At 42.2% G+C, this 17338-nt stretch overlaps 1 protein-coding gene across 7 annotated transcripts in view; it reads right to left on the reverse strand.

Annotated features, from left to right (window-relative positions):
* Positions 1-17338, reverse strand: part of ankfn1 (ankyrin repeat and fibronectin type III domain containing 1) — a 131356-nt gene that overhangs the window by 60516 nt on the left and 53502 nt on the right. For 6 of the 7 annotated variants that reach the window (XM_042396733.1, XM_042396737.1, XM_042396738.1 and 3 more), the window contains exons 7-8: positions 7330-7455; positions 189-387 (exon numbers count right to left, since the gene is read on the reverse strand). In XM_042396733.1, the coding sequence (XP_042252667.1) occupies positions 189-387; positions 7330-7455 (325 nt within the window). The remainder of the gene's footprint in view (positions 1-188; positions 388-7329; positions 7456-17338) is intronic. The other variant, XM_042396734.1, reaches the window with a different exon arrangement.

A 17338-nucleotide genomic window follows, 5' to 3' on the forward strand; every position in this document is an offset into this window, starting at 1 on the left:
TCAAACAAACCAGAAAATATTCACATTTGAGAAGCTTGAATCAGAGAATTTGTACTTTTTTTCTCACAGTATGATGATTAATTGATTATTTAACTGGTTGGAACTTAATTTAATAGTTTCTATGAATTGACTAATGTTAGCAGCTCTGATCCAGTGAACCTCCTCCTCTCTCATCCTCTCTCACTCACCGAGGCTTTGCGGAGACGGTCCGTCTTGCCGAAGAAGTAGGAATCTTCGAAGGAGGAGGTGCTCCCTCGCAGCTTCTCCGACAGGTTCCTGTAGAGGCGCTTGGCGGCGCTGGGGGAGGCCGGCCCACTGGGGGACTTCCTGGTCTGGGACAACTGCAGGTTCTGCATCTGCTGGGTCATAACACCCGGGAGGTGTCTGCTGCGACGGACGGAGAGAGAAGAAGAAGAAGAGAAAAGTTTAGACTTTAATCTGCAAATGTTCGGATGATGAATCAGCTGTGGGAGTTAAAGTTTCATTATTTGTCATTCGACTAATAACTTAAGTTTCAACACGTGTTTCCCAAAGCGGTGAGGCACGTTCACGCCGCTCAGAGCTCCTTAACGTTGGTACTGAAGATGATGATGAACACGTTTTAAAGTAACTTTGCATATTTAGTTGCCTGTAAGCTGCTGTATACTGAAAATACACCTCAAAGTGTAAATGTTACTTGAAGTTGTTGAGTATGAAAACGAAGCTTCATGTGCAGTAAAGAGTCTCCAGTCTGTATAATTCATGTTCCTGGGTGGAAGTGAGAGGAGACAATCTGCAGGATGATGGTCGGTGAGAACGCTGCTGCTGCTGCGACCAGGACTCACATAAACAGCACAAACGGATGAAAGGAACAACACTCAGCCTCAGTACTTGTCTCTCTCTCTGAGGTATTATACCACAACCACTGACTCAGAGGGCTCCGACATGTAGAGAACCTGAAAACAACCACCGGCTTTATACGACTTCTCTGCCGCTGTGAGACGTTCCCTTCGGCTCTCGCCTTGTCAGGAAAGATTGCTTCATTTCTTCATCAGGCGTCTAAATGACCTCCTGTCGGCCTCGGCCCTCCTTCAGTCTCTACATGACACCTGGACAAATTCAACATGTCACTGAGATGACAAGACTGTCAGAAAGAGGCTTTTATGATGAAGGAGAGCAGTGATACAGGAGCCGACTGTACAGGCTTCCTTCATCGTCTCTGTGAGGAAGAGCTGATACACATACACCCTCCAGCATCGCAGAGTTAATTACACTTTATTCCACTACGACACCAGTTTGTGCCTCTTATGGATGATTATATGATATATTATGAGTCTCTGCCTCTGAGCACTGAAACTGATCTGTGTCTCCATCTGCAACGTAAACATATCAGTGATAAGGTTGCTCTTACACAGCTGATCTAAACAAACACTGACGCACAGCTGATCTGACTGAATGATTCAGAGAACAGACGGATCAATGACGAGAGACGCTTTCAATTTCACTTCAATTTATTTATACAGTGCCACATCACTTTTAACATAGAGCAGGTTCATTTACAGAGACCCGACATCCCTCCATGAGCAGCGAGGAAAAACTCCCCTTTACTGGGAGGAAACCTCCAGCAGAACTGGACTCTAGGTGGACGCCATCTGGCTCGACTGGTTGGGTTGAGAGAGACACAGAGAAGCATAATAACAACAACAATAACAACGATGATGATAATAGAGATACGACTAGTGATGATAATCAGAGCAACATCAGCTTCAAAGTCTGATCTGACGATGCTGGTTAGCAAAGAAGCTACAACTGGCGCTATTCTACTATAGCAGCAGGATGAGAGGTATCCAGGAGCGATTCAAAACACACAACACTGATGTTTCCTCTCGCTGTCTGAAAGCACCTGAACGATAAATCCACACAGAGCGTTTCTGATGTCCGTCACTTGTACGTCTCATGAAACAGAAACGCTTCTATTTTATCAGATTCACATTGAATGTGAGACACACGCATGCGTCTGTGTTTTGAACTTATTAACAGTATCTATATTGATTGATCAAGACTCCCAAAGACTCCCCGCTACGGCGGCGTGGAAATAAAATCAATGAATCAATAAATACAAACACTGACTGTCGTTGTCAGTCAGCCTGGTGGAGGCGGTTACATCATAGAGGCGAGAATCTCACAACTCGACTCCATCATCGATTCAACACACGTTCAATCAACACAGCGGGGGGGGGGGGGGGGGGGGGGGGGGGTGTGTCTTTTGTCCACTGAACTCCAGAGTGAAACATAAATGAGAGTGAAAATGTTGTGAATCGATTCAGAATCACAGAAGATAACGTTCACCACCGTCAGTTACACAGGCTGGATGATGTGTCCAGACTCTCTGCAGCAAATACAAACCCTTCAGGTATTATTATATATTTGTGTATATAACAAAGCCTCTCACACACACACACACACACTCATGAGGACAGGAAACACAGCAGCAGCGTGTCGTCGTTGCTCCAGCTGATTGTTCTGCGCTCGACCCAGCAGGACGCCACAGAGTCAAAACACTGCTGCTGATTGGCTGAATCTCTCTGCTGTGTGTTAAAGATAATTAATAATAACAGTCATCTCATTAGAGTCTAAGCTGAGCTCCAAAGTCACTTTGTCCAATCTGAACCCTGCAAAATGGTGACGATGATGATTTATTGACATTAATCCAGATTCATTTTAGCGAAGCGGTCAGTGGACTGAAAGAGAAAGAAACATCTTCTACGTCAACATGAGATTTTTCTGTAAAATCACATATTGTCAGTTCTACAGGTCGTTAATATCTATATTAAATATATTTATCTTATACATATTGTGTGAATTATTAAAATGAGCTCCACCTGAACCGGCTGTAACCTTAAAATGCTGCCAACCTGTTAATAAAGGCTGCAACTATTGATTATTTTCATTAACCTGTCAATTATTTTCGTGAGTAATTAGTTGTTTTGTCCATCAAATGTCAGAAAATTGTGAAAAATGTGGATCGATGTTTCCTAAAACCCAACAAGCCAAAGATATTCATTTTACTGTCACACAGACTAAAGAAACCAGGAAATATTCATATATATTATATATTGATCATTTGAGAGGTTGGAACCTTCTTTTGAGCTTTTTTTTTCTCCAAAAATGACTAAAAATGATTAATCCATTATCGAAGTAGTTGCTTTCAATTAACTAATTGAGTGTGTGTGTGTGTGTGTGTGTGTGTGTGTGTGTGTGTGTGTGTGTGTGTGTGTGTGAACTGGGTTGTGAAAACACAAACGTCTCCTCAGTTTTCAGTTTCATTTCATTATTTTCATTTATTTATCTGTGATTGTTTTTATTACTAATCTCAAAAATACGATTTTGTTTTTTTATGTCTTATTATAAAAAAATGTAAGTATTGGTTTTATTCTTATTATCAATTATTATTTGTGTTTATTGGTCATTCACACAAACACACACACATACACATAAAATACATATTTATTTACTAATAAACATTTAAATGTTTATTCAAAATTGTTTTGGCTAATATTTCCCTTCCAGCTGCTGTCAATCAAACACAGACACGCCCTTCCAGCTGCTGTCAATCAAACACAGATACCAACACGCCCCTCCAGCTGCTGTCAATCAAATACAGATACCAACACGCCCCTCCAGCTGCTGTCAATCAAACACAGATACCAACACGCCCCTCCAGCTGCTGTCAATCAAACACAGATACCAACACGCCCCTCCAGCTGCTGTCAATCAAACACAGATACCAACACGCCCCTCCAGCTGCTGTCAATCAAACACAGATACCAACACGCCCTTCCAGCTGCTGTCAATCAAACACAGACACCAACACGCCCCTCCAGCTGCTGTCAATCAAACACAGACACGCCCTTCCAGCTGCTGTCAATCAAACACAGACACCAACACGCCCCTCCAGCTGCTGTCAATCAAACACAGACACGCCCTTCCAGCTGCTGTCAATCAAACACAGATACCAACACACCCCTCCAGCTGCTGTCAATCAAACACAGATACCAACACGCCCCTCCAGCTGCTGTCAATCAAACACAGATACCAACACGCCCCTCCAGCTGCTGTCAATCAAACACAGATACCAACACGCCCCTCCAGCTGCTGTCAATCAAACACAGATACCAACACGCCCTTCCAGCTGCTGTCAATCAAACACAGATACCAACACACCCTTCCAGCTGCTGTCAATCAAACACAGACACCAACACGCCCCTCCAGCTGCTGTCAATCAAACACCAACACGCCCTTCCAGCTGCTGTCAATCAAACACAGACACCAACACGCCCTTCCAGCTGCTGTCAATCAAACACAGATACCAACACGCCCCTCCAGCTGCTGTCAATCAAACACAAACACGCCCTTCCAGCTGCTGTCAATCAAACACAGACACCAACACGCCCTTCCAGCTGCTGTCAATCAAACACAGATACCAACACGCCCCTCCAGCTGCTGTCAATCAAACACAGATACCAACACACCCCTCCAGCTGCTGTCAATCAAACACAGACACGCCCCTCCAGCTCCTGTCAATCAAACACAGACACGCCCCTCCAGCTGCTGTCAATCAAACACAGACACGACCCTCCAGCTGCTGTCAATCAAACACAGATACCAACACGCCCCTCCAGCTGCTGTCAATCAAACACAGATACCAACACGCCCCTCCAGCTGCTGTCAATCAAACACAGATACCAACACGCCCTTCCAGCTGCTGTCAATCAAACACAGATACCAACACACCCTTCCAGCTGCTGTCAATCAAACACAGACACCAACACGCCCCTCCAGCTGCTGTCAATCAAACACCAACACGCCCTTCCAGCTGCTGTCAATCAAACACAGACACCAACACGCCCTTCCAGCTGCTGTCAATCAAACACAGATACCAACACGCCCCTCCAGCTGCTGTCAATCAAACACAAACACGCCCTTCCAGCTGCTGTCAATCAAACACAGACACCAACACGCCCTTCCAGCTGCTGTCAATCAAACACAGATACCAACACGCCCCTCCAGCTGCTGTCAATCAAACACAGATACCAACACGCCCCTCCAGCTGCTGTCAATCAAACACAGACACGCCCCTCCAGCTGCTGTCAATCAAACACAGACACGCCCCTCCAGCTGCTGTCAATCAAACACAGACACGACCCTCCAGCTGCTGTCAATCAAACACAAACACCCCCTTCCAGCTGCTGTCAACCAAACACAGACACCCCCTTCCAGCTGCTGTCAATCAAACACAGACACAGACACGACCCTCCAGCTGCTGTCACCTTTTTTCTTCCTTTAAATAATAAATAACTATTAATATTACATTTAAAAAACATTGTCATTGACAACAAAAAGGGATGACTCAATGTGATTTCAGTTGATTTTTAAGGTATAAAATAATGTGTTTAATTTAATGTTAGTGTTTAGAGATACTCAATAGTTTGGGTCTTTCGAAGGATTTGTTGCTATAAGAAAATAAAGAATAACAGCAGGCTAACAATTCCTGAATACTCTGGATGACATCAGCTGCAGTCGGTAATGAAGCAGAATGAGTTTGAAGGATCAGTTACCTCAACAGTGTAATTTGCTGTTGTTACACAAGATAACAACACATGCTGTTTATCTACATGATCCACCCAGTTCAGTAGGTCAATGAGCAGACTGTGACTGCAGACATTTATTCTCACTGCTCACACAAACAAGATTAACAACCTAAACACACACACACACACACACACACACACACACATATATACATATATAATTATACGATTATGAAACATCTGTTATGACATAAAGTGCTTGTCTCTGATTGCCTTCCAGGTATTAAATTCATATAAATGAGGACGCCTCAAACGTCGTTCAGGTCAACAGTTTAACCACCGCTCTAAATCACAGCACAATATGTTAAACTACAGGTTACCATGGCAACAGTGCTGATGCTTCAGGCTCTGTCAGCAATTAACAGAGTGGTGACTCTAAACCGAACCCTGAATGAACTGCTTACAAACACGTGTTAAAATACTGGACTCTACACTCTGCATTATGTTCTTCACCTGATCCATTATTCTGCTGCTTTTTGAGGTATTTTCCTCCCTAAATGATCTGTCAATGATCTTTCAATATTCCTAAACATAGAAACACAGCAGTCTCCTGGATCATGTAACCACACTATATGTTTATTATCTGACCACTGGTTTGAATTATTTCATCTTTGTTTCTACTACAATTTTGGGTTTATCTGTCAGTTTGGCAGATGGCTTTAAATACTACAATACCCATGATCCTCAGCTGCTGTTGCTATGGAGAGGAAGCCGGTCAGGGATGTAAATCAGAGTTACAGCTTCATTGAAGCATTCATAAGCACACTGAATTCAGTGTTTAATCAGATTTCTACAAAGTCTACAAAGGTCTGTAATTGGATGCTTCTTACTGAAATGCACCTTGGGAGTCGTAGTTGACTCCTCTGTTTCAGTTTTTACGTTCACAGGCTTGTGCTTTTGACTTTTTATCAAAGAAACAGATTTTTTTGTTCATCTTTTGACCTGATGATTCAATGAGAGTTTGTTGTTGATGCAAGACTTCAAAGTCTTGCAAATTTTAATTGAATTTCAAGAAAATCATAACATAACAAAATGTAGTGAATGTTTGTTTTCATCCACTGCTGTTATGTGAATATTAGCAGATAAACAGCAGGTGGTGCTAATTTTCCAGTCGGTGCCGTTATAACATTGCAGAAGAAGAAGACACAACGAGATGACGTCATTAAAAGAGCGACAGTCAAAACTCAAACGATGGAAATATGACGTTTCTGTTAGTTTCATGTATTGACGTGAGGAAGGTTACAGTCTCCTCATCATCATCACTCCACACAGATCTGATGTTTTCAGCTCTTCAGTGACGTTTCAGTCACATGATTCATGTACGTCGTGATTTAAACAACAGGAAACACTTTTTAAGATATTTAATGATGTTAGAAGTGTTTTTTATATGCAAATTGAAAATGTGCATAAAAACAGGTAGATGGAAACACACTCACTGTCTCTGAGGACATGAACCAAAGTTACTTCTCCCATTTCATAACTGTACACATGACTAAATGTTATCTGGGATTTTACTTCATAATATTATTAATGTTGTTTTTCTGAAAGAAAACCTGATAATCTGAGATGAAAAATTGTTGTCTGTTATTTTTGTTTATCAGGACACTTTTTTGTGTAAAGTTGCTCCTCATGATGGTGTGTATGTGTGTGTGTGTGTGTGTGTGTGTGTGTGTGTGTGTGTGTGTGCGTGTGTCCTCACCTGTCCAGGCTGAGTGAGGATCGGGGGAATCCCGTGTAAAACAGGGGCTTCAGGTCTTTGATCAGAGCATCTCCTGCCGGCCTCTGGTTCCACCTCTGGGCTAAACGTGAGATCTTGCTGTCCGACCTGACACACACACAAACACACAGACACATAAGAACCTGAGGATAATAAATCTGTGACTGGAAAGAGACATAAAAAAGAGAAGAAGTCTTCGACAGGTGTTTTCAGGTGAATTCACACCAGAAAGAACCAGAAGAGGATGTTCAGAAAGTTCTCACACCTTCCAGAAACGCAACCTGACACCCAAACGTCAACGTCCTCCTCCCTCCGTTCATCGTGTCAAACTGTCACCGGAGACACTTCTCAGCATCGTCACGTTTACCGACATCTCAGCGGTGTTATAATAACACTACGAGAGATGGGATTTCCTACAGAACTCAATAAATGTTTGATAATTTGATCAAATATCTTGTGCAAGTGGAAATCTTTCTTCCTTTTCCAAGAGGGAACAAGAGGGACTGAACGAGACAGCTGCAGTCTCACTTCACGCTGGACTGCAGCAAAAATTCAACCAAGCAAAGCTGAAAACTGGATCCCAGTCCTCCTCAACTGGCTGATAATTCTGCACCAGAACGAGGATGAGGAGGAGGAGGATCTGTTCTGCCCACAAACACCAGACCAGACGAGACACCTGTCAGATCAAAACTGGACAACAAAAGTTGCTCCGAAGCTGTCGAAGTACAGTAAAAATACAACCTGATTGTTTTTAAAATTCTGTCATGATTTCTATCAATTAAAATAAAACCCAGGCATCAGTGATACTCACTAGAGGAAGTAAATGTGTGAGAGGATATCAGCAGCAGATCTATCCCAGCATCTGAGGCTCCTCCGCTGGGTTAAATCTCTCTGACTGATGCCTCCTGGCTGCCTCTGGTGCTCTGGAGCTCTGGATCATCTCCAGAGAGGGAGCCGAGGCTCCGGCAGTCCCCAGATGTGATGCTCGGTCCCCGGGTGTGTGTGAGTGCCTGTCTCTCTATCGGCTCCCTACTCTGGAGCTCCGGCTCAGGCTGACTGCGCTGAACACCTGTTCACCGGGCGAACGCATCGCGACGCATCAGCACGCGCACACACGAGTAACTACACACACACGCGCACACACACACACAGCGGAGAGCAAGAGAATGAATGAGTGCTTGAGAGAGAGAGAGAGAGAGAGAGAGAGCGAGAGAGAGGGGGGAGGGGGAGGAATAATGAGATAGAGATGTTTAAGAAGAAGAGCGAATAGCAAGGCTTCGTGTGTGTGCGTTGGGGAGGAGTGTGTGTGTTGGGGGGGGGTATGAAAGAAAGACACACACACACACACACATGCACGCACACACACACTCAATCCAGCGACTGTGTAAACCTGGATGGAGGAGAGGCAGCAGCTTCAGGCTTTGAAAAGGCTGAGAACAAAAGGGCGAGCGAGGGGAGGTGACAGTGTGAGGAGGTGAGGGAGGCAGAGCTGCAGATTAAATTTATATTTATTGATGCTCCCGAGGAAACAAAAGTCACTGCAGCAAAAAAAATAAATTAGAAAAATAATAGAAAATCTGAGAAAAAGAAAATTAAAAACTAATAATATTCAGGATATTACAGTAATCATCTGCTGCATATTTCTCCCTGTAGAGTGTTAAGTCAGGGCTTCCTGCAGAGAAGACCTGAAATGATTATTAATTTCAATATTTAACTCTTTTTTTTCCTCATTTTTGATTAAATATGCAAATTACTTTTTTGCAAGAAAATATGCTGAAAAACGCTTGTTTATACAAACGACCACAAGACTGAATCAGTCAGGATGTTTCAATCCTGATCCAAACATCACTCCACGACATGTCAGAGGGAAATATTGTACTTTCTACTCCACTACATTTATTTGACAGCTTTAGTTACTTTTCAGATGAAGATTTGACACAATGGATAATATAACAAGCTTTTAAAATACAACACATTGTTAAAGATGAAACCAGTGGTTTCCAACCTTTTTGTCTTTTGACGTCTTACAAAAAGCAGTGTGTAGTCGGGGTCACATTTCACATGTCTATGAGTTGTTAACAGCTCCACCAAATAGTGATTTTTCCCTCTAAACTTCTCACATGCTTTCATTTCAATAAATGTTCAAATGATCCAATATTTCAGCAAAAATCAAAGATTAGAGAAAAAGTCCAAAAACTGAAAACAGATTTGTGTATCAGAACTTTGTTTTTTCTTCTTTCCTCTCCCATTAATCATCTCACGACCCCTCAGATTTATCTGCTGACCCTTTGGAGGGGCCCTGACCCCTAGGTTGGGAACCACTGGACTAAACTAGCTAACTGTATATAAAGTAGTGTAAACTAGCTCCACCTCCAGCAGCTACAACAGTAACATGCTGCTCTAACACTGATGCTTCACTATTAATAATCTAATGATGTCATATATAATAATATATCAGTCAGAGGGACCAAACCACTACTTTTACTGCAATACTTTAACTACATCAAGCTCATAATACTTATGTACTTTTACTGCAATACTTTAACTACATCAAGCTCATAATACTTATGTACTTTTACTGCAATACTTTAACTACATCAAGATCATAATACTTATGTACTTTTACTGCAATACTTTAACTACATCAAGCTCATAATACTTATGTACTTTTACTGCAATACTTTAACTACATCAAGCTCATAATACTTATGTACTTTTACTGTAGGAGGATTTTTCATGCAGGACTTTGACTTGTAATGGAGTATTTTTACATTGCTGTTTTGGTAGATATCACATCCATAATTATGCATCCATACACACCAACAGGCTGACGAGCTGTGTGATGACAGGTGTGTTTCACCATCCAACAGCCCAAAGCAATTAACAGTTCAATAAAGTACATCACAGAGAGCAGGAACACAGAGTCGATCTATCACACCAGACAGGACATCAGCTGCAGGCTGTGCAAAGATGCTCCTGAGACATTTCAGCACATAATAACAGGATGTAAGATGCAGGCAGGAACAGCGTACATGGAACGCCATAACCAAGTGGCTGACATAGTGTACAGGAACATCTGTACTGAGTATGGGCTGGAAGTCCCAAGGTCACAATGGAAGACACCTCCTAAGGTGGTTGAGAATGACCGAGCCAAGATCCTGTGGGACTTCCAGATCCAGACTGACAAACCAGTGATGGCTAACCAACCGGACATCGTGTTGGTCGACAAACAACAGAAGAAGACAGCGGTGATAGATGTAGCGATCCCGAGCGACAGCAAGAAGCTCAAAAAATACCAAGAGGAGATAGAAAAGATGTGGGGAGTAAAGGCAACAGTGGTGCCAGTGGTAATGGGAGCACTGGGGGCTGCGACCCACAAACTGGGAGAGTGGCTCCAGCAGATTCCAGGTCCAACATCTGAGGTCTCTGTCCAGAAGAGTGCAGTCCTATAGTGACAGTAGCACTGCTGTGTGTTCAGCTTTATTGATATTAAAAATAAGTGATTTTGAGTCGTTTTGCTGGCAGATTTTTTGTTAAAACTCAATTTTTGGGGCGAGTAAAACGCTGTTTTCGTCTGGATGGAGGGCTGAAAAAGATGTGTTTTGTTTTGGCACTACAGTTCCCATCATGCATTTAGTGACGCAAACAGGAAGTGAGTCACGCTGCCATGCAATCAGTGAGTTAGCTGCGGGCTACACTTGAGCTCTGTTTATTAGCTTATATCTGTTTGTATTCATTGAAGAAAGTCATTCTGCAGTAGCTACTGGCAGTTCCTGTTTACTCTGTAACCACGGCGATAGGTGAGGTGATAAACACATTTCATTTGTCTGATTCCAAAGTGGATTCACAGCACAGATGTTTACTTGTGATGTTTGTTGCTGGTTTGTTTTCATCGCTGGAGAGACTGAACTCAGTTCATCATCTTCTGGTTCTGCTGCGGCTCAACGACGACCAGCTGATATCAATAGAAGCAGACACATTTATATATAATATAATATAGTTTATAGTTTTATAGCGGACTGAAAACATGTCTGCAGCTCTGTTAGACGTCTGTGTTTTATGACTATTAGATGTAATTATTGCACCACTTCTTTTATCTTGTATCTGTATTGTTTAAATTATGTAAAAAGTCCATGAACCCTCATTAAGTCGGTTCATTTATATATTTTTGTAATGTTTGTTAGAAGCAGCAGTTTTTTTTTCTTTCAGTGTTTTCAGTTTATTCAGAAACCTGAAAAGCAGCTCCTCGTCCCTCGACCTTGACGTGTCAAACGGCACGACGTTCTGTTTCTTTGTAGGTTTTATAAGAGAGAGAAGGAGCGGTGACGGTCGTTATCGGCTTTCATTATCAGTCCATAAATCAACAGAAAACGTCCTCACGCCTTCTTCTCTCGTCTCATTTCAGAAGCTGGAATCAGAGAAATTTAACTTTTTTTCTTATAAAACAACTTAAAACTTTTAAAATATTAAAAAAGTCGACTAACCTCTGAAGCTCTATCACAACCTCTGCTGGAAATCTGCCATTTTAACTGAAAGCTGAGCTGCAGTCATGAAAGGTTTTAAAGGGTCAGTTCACCCAAATTACACTAAAACATTCTAAAATCTCAGACAGATATCTGAAAAAACCTGAGCTAACAAACCAAAAGTATCTGCATGTGTGTGTTTTTGTTGTATTTGGGTTGAACAGACATGAAATACTTCTTCACATTTCCACAGTTTGTTTGGAGTAAACAGAAGAAGAAGAAGAAGCATCGTTACACCTGCTGAAAGCCAATAAAACGCAGTCAAATCACTGTTTCATTTGCTCATCTTTAGATTCATCAACAAATCTTTGGTAATGGAAACATATGCAGCTATGAAAAGAGTGTGTGTGTGTGTGTGTGTGTGTGTGTGTGTGTGTGTGTTGGACGCGGTGATGGCAGGAGGAGGAGAGAAACCTGTTGTTCTGTTTCAAAACCCTTTTGTGGTTCTTATCTGTCAGAGCAGCTGCTTCATCTGCTGCACACAGGAAGTGCTGTTTGAGTGTGTGTGTGTGTGTGTGTGTGTGTGTGTGTGTGTGTGTGTGTGTGTGTGTGTGTGTGTGTGTGTGTGAGTGCTGTAATAATGGTTGTGTGAATAGCGGCGGATAATATGTGTGAGCAGCAGGAAGTGAATCGCTGCAGCAGCTCGGAGACAAACAACACAAACAAACTGTAAGATGCTTAAATGTGGAGCGAACGTGTTGACGTGTTATAATTCAGATTCACAGTCATTCATCTCTTCATCACTTCAGACTGCGTTAAATCAGACGTTACCAAAGTCTGACTGTTTAGTCTCTATTAACAGTGGTGTGAATCAGCTGTTAGCAGCATCCTGTCTGCGGTGTAACAGACACGTAAACCACCTAAACGTCAACATGTGATGATTCTCACACAACATCTATGGAGGTTTATTGGAGATAATGAAACAGCTTTCTGGTGGCTCCAGATACACATGGAGATAAATCCAGTTTGATCCCAGTATCTGTATTTGTATCTGTATTTGTATCTGTATTTGTATTTGTATCTGTATTTGTATCTGTATTTGTTGAGGCAGCAAAATTATTTGTATTTGTATTTGTATTCGAATAAAAGTGGAAAGAGGCTTAAAAATCCTGTTTTTGTTTTTATGACACTTTTAATTTTAGAAAATGAAAGTGTTACAATAAGTGTTCATGAATAAACTACCTTATGAAGGAGGTCCCCACACCAGGTCTTGAACTGGAGTCTCCAGATCATAGACGACTGAACTAAAACTTTACTCATCACCTCATTGCAGACAGACCTCTACCTATTTATACACCCATAACACAGAGACAGCACAGCGTGCAACATGTAGTAGAACTTCAAAGGTGATTCTTGCTTTGCATTTTTCATTTATTGCCTATTTTTACAACCTAACTTTGTTGAAAGGAGAAGAGGAACAACAGGTGATGGAGAGTCTGTTGAGAGCACTTTGCTTGTGTCAGTAGCTCAGCTTTATCTCTGGGGAACACCCCCAACAAATAACTTAAAATATTTGTATGAAACAAATATTTGTATAAAACCCACTATTTGTGCTTTGCTGAATAATGTATTTGTATACGGGCACACCCCTAATAGAGACTGAAGCTGGAAGCAGAGAATTTGGCCATTTTTTTTCATTGAACAAAGACTTTTATGTACAAGGAAGTAGGTGAAAAATAGATACACACATAGAGAACAAATGGACAACATACAATGTCTGTATACAGGTCAAACTGTTACAGGATTCAGGTAGAGAAAAGGTGTACAAGTGCTGAAATTCATAATAAATGAGTAACATCCTTTATGTACATACAGCAGGTAGGATGAGCAGTATACACTGATTAAACATACAGTACTGTGCAAATGTTTTAGGTACGTTAGATGTTTATATTCTTATCATGGATGTATAGTAACAGCTGGATAGGTTTTTTCCTGGTGGTCACTCAAAAAATCACCCTGTGGCCCAAAAAGCATTTTCCCACAGACCACCGTTATAAAAGAGACGACTGTAAAACTGTTGACAGGACGCCTCCAACCGCAAACAAGGTCAATTATGACTCTTTCTATCATGAATTTTTGATCCATGGAGGTTTTATATTTATAAAACTTTCCTCGAGCCGAGAAAAGCGATTTAAATATCTGTGACATCATCACAGAGCTCATGTCATCAGACATGTGATGTCATCAGACATGTGATGTTCTTGGTCCTGTGACACATCAAAGGCAGAATGACTTTGTGATGTCATGATTCTAGAATGGTCATCAGTTCAGTTCATGTGTAAATAGGAGACCATCTCATCTCATCTCACATCTGCACACAAGCATCGTGTTCCAGATACACAGTCTGTCCAAGACCTTCCCTCACGCACAGCGACCGTCTAGCGCTACAGTCAACCACATCTTCTTGTTTCCTATCTCTGGACATTGTGTTTGTTAAAACCATGTACAGAGATATAAGACGTCAGGGTGGATTTGCTGACGCTGCATCACATCAGCGTCCTAACCAGCGTCCACACCAGCGTCCGGATCAGCAACCGGATCAGCGACCGGATCAGCGTCTGTACCAGCGTCCGGATCAGCGACCGGATCAGCGTCTGTACCAGCGTCCGGATCAGCGACCGGATCAGCGTCTGTACCAGCGACCGGATCAGCGACCGGATCAGCGTCTGTACCAGCAGAGACCAGCGGCTGGAAGGCCTCCCTGCCGCGACTGCAGACAGCTGTCAAGTCGCCTCAGCGCTGCTGACAAGCAGATTGCCGAATGGAACGACTGGTCCCAATTTGTAAAGGAGAGGTATTACACCAGTAAGGCCACCATAAAAAGGCTGGAAGAACAACTGGAGTCCAAGGAGAGGGAACTCTCAGAGGTTCTCCAGAAGAGCCGAGACGACATCTCTGAGAGAGATTCAATCATCTCCTCCCTCAGAGAAAGTCTCCAAGACAAAAGCAGGCAGGCCGACGCCGTCCAACGCTTCTGGAAGGACGAGTGTCTCCAGATCACAGCCAGATGTCAGGCAGAAAAAGCCATATTGTTAGCTTCTGCCCAGCTGAGAGAGGAGGAGCTTCTGCACAGCCAGAAGATGGAAGAGAGACAACATGAAAACCAGGAGGAGATGGAAGAGAAACAAGAACAAAACGAGGGGATGAAAGAAGAGAAACAAGAACAAAACGAGGAGAATAAAGAAGAGAAACAAGAACAAAACGAGGGGAATAAAGAAGAGAAACAAGAACAAAACGAGGAGAATAAAGAAGAGAAACAAGAACAAAACGAGGAGAAGATGGAAGAGAAACAAGAACAAAACGAGGAGAAGATGGAAGAGAAACAAGAAGAAAACGAGGGGAATAAAGAAGAGAAACAAGTAGAAAACGAGGGGATGAAAGAAGAGAAACAAGAACAAAACGAGGAGAATAAAGAAGAGAAACAAGTAGAAAACGAGGGGAATAAAGAAGAGAAACAAGAACAAAACGAGGAGAAGATGGAAGAGAAACAAGAACAAAACGAGGAGAAGATGGAAGAGAAACAAGAACAAAACGAGGAGAAGATGGAAGAGAAACAAGAAGAAAACGAGGGGAATAAAGAAGAGAAACAAGTAGAAAACGAGGGGATGAAAGAAGAGAAACAAGAACAAAACGAGGAGAATAAAGAAGAGAAACAAGTAGAAAACGAGGGGAATAAAGAAGAGAAACAAGAACAAAACGAGGAGAATAAAGAAGAGAAACAAGTAGAAAACGAGGGGAATAAAGAAGAGAAACAAGAACAAAATGAGGAGAATAAAGAAGAGAAACAAGAACAAAACGAGGGGAATAAAGAAGAGAAACAAGAACAAAACGAGGGGAATAAAGAAGAGAAACAAGAACAAAACGAGGGGATGAAAGAAGAGAAACAAGAACAAAACGAGGAGAATAAAGAAGAGAAACAAGAACAAAACGAGGGGATGAAAGAAGAGAAACAAGAACAAAACGAGGAGAATAAAGAAGAGAAACAAGAACAAAACGAGGGGAATAAAGTTGAGGAACAACAAAATGAGGACAAGAAACAAAAGAAAGCGAGACAAAAACGGGAGAAGGAGGAAAAGAAACAAAGAGCAAAAGAGGAGAAGAGGAAACAAAAAGAGGAGAAAATGGAAAAAAAGAGAAAAGAAAAAGAGGAGAAAATGGCTCAGAAACAGAAAGAAAACAAGGGAAAGAAAACAGGGTTTTGGGGCTGGTTCTGCTGCTGTTCAGCACAGACCGAACAATGAGCAGAACCCCTTCACCTCCTCTCCCTCCCTCCCTCTCTCTCTCCATCCCCCCTCCTCTCCTCCATCTGTCTAACCCCCATCCTCCTTTACTCCTCTTCCTCCTCCGCTCTACCTTTCTCCCCTCTCCACCACCCTCTCCCCTACCCTCTCTCCTCCCTCTCCTCTCCCCCACTCCCCCTCCTCCCTCTCTCCCCCCCTCCACCTTTCCTCTGCTCCTTCCTTCCCTTCTTCAGGGCGTCACGTGGGCTCAGTGATCAGCGCTGCAGCCTCACAGAAACTTGTTTCTGTGTGGAGTTTGCATGTTCTCCTCGTGTCTGCGTGGGTTTTCTCCCGGCTCTCAGGGTTTCCTCCCACAACACAAAGACATGCAGGTCAGGCTGATTGGAAACTACTAAATTACACCTCAATTGATCACAAACACCTGATCAAAACACAAATAAAACAATAAAACAATAAAAAAACAACTGTATGACTTTATACTGTGAATGTTAGAAAGTAGAAACTCTGCTGTTAAATATTGTTATGATTTAAACCAGAGTAAAGTTCCATGTCAACCACTCCTGTGTGTGTGTGTGTGTGTGTGTGTGTGTGTGTGTGTGTGTGTGTGTGTGTGTGTGTGTGTGTGAAGGTAATTTAAATCCAGTGTGTAAATGTTGGACTCCACCACTAACAATACAAACTGTACAGAGAGGTAAATACAGGATGTAAACACACTGAATGGCTGCTGCTATAAATAGGATGATTTGTTAAAACTAGATCATCTCTGTGGTAGAAATGTGCAGTTATTAGGGACCGAGCCCAAAAGGCAGAGGACCAACAGGAAGTCCGTAATCTCACTTTCAAAATAAGACTTTGCCGTAATTTTGGCCCCTGAATAAACGCTATCTCCTCCGAGGGCGTTATGGTATGGTTAATGGTATCGGCTTCAAACTTTGATCCATGACTTATGACACTATGCTGAACAAAAGTTGTTAAAAACTTTGTAATAACTCGAACGGTTTAGATTTAATAAGCCCTGAAAGTTGCAGTGCCACATCACCCTTACAATGTAAACCAATGGGGAGGCAATCTATGGGCATGAACTTTGTGTCAAACAGAAGCTTCTGACATCTAAACTATAAGTCTGACCACTTTCAAACCTGTATCAATGGATTCACAATGAGATTTCCTACAAAAATATGATTTTTAATGTAAGATTTGTCCAAAGTCATGGGATTTATGAGGATA

The sequence above is a fragment of the Thunnus maccoyii genome, chromosome 20 (genome assembly GCF_910596095.1).
Source record: "Thunnus maccoyii chromosome 20, fThuMac1.1, whole genome shotgun sequence".
Taxonomy (NCBI): Eukaryota; Metazoa; Chordata; class Actinopteri; order Scombriformes; family Scombridae; genus Thunnus; species Thunnus maccoyii.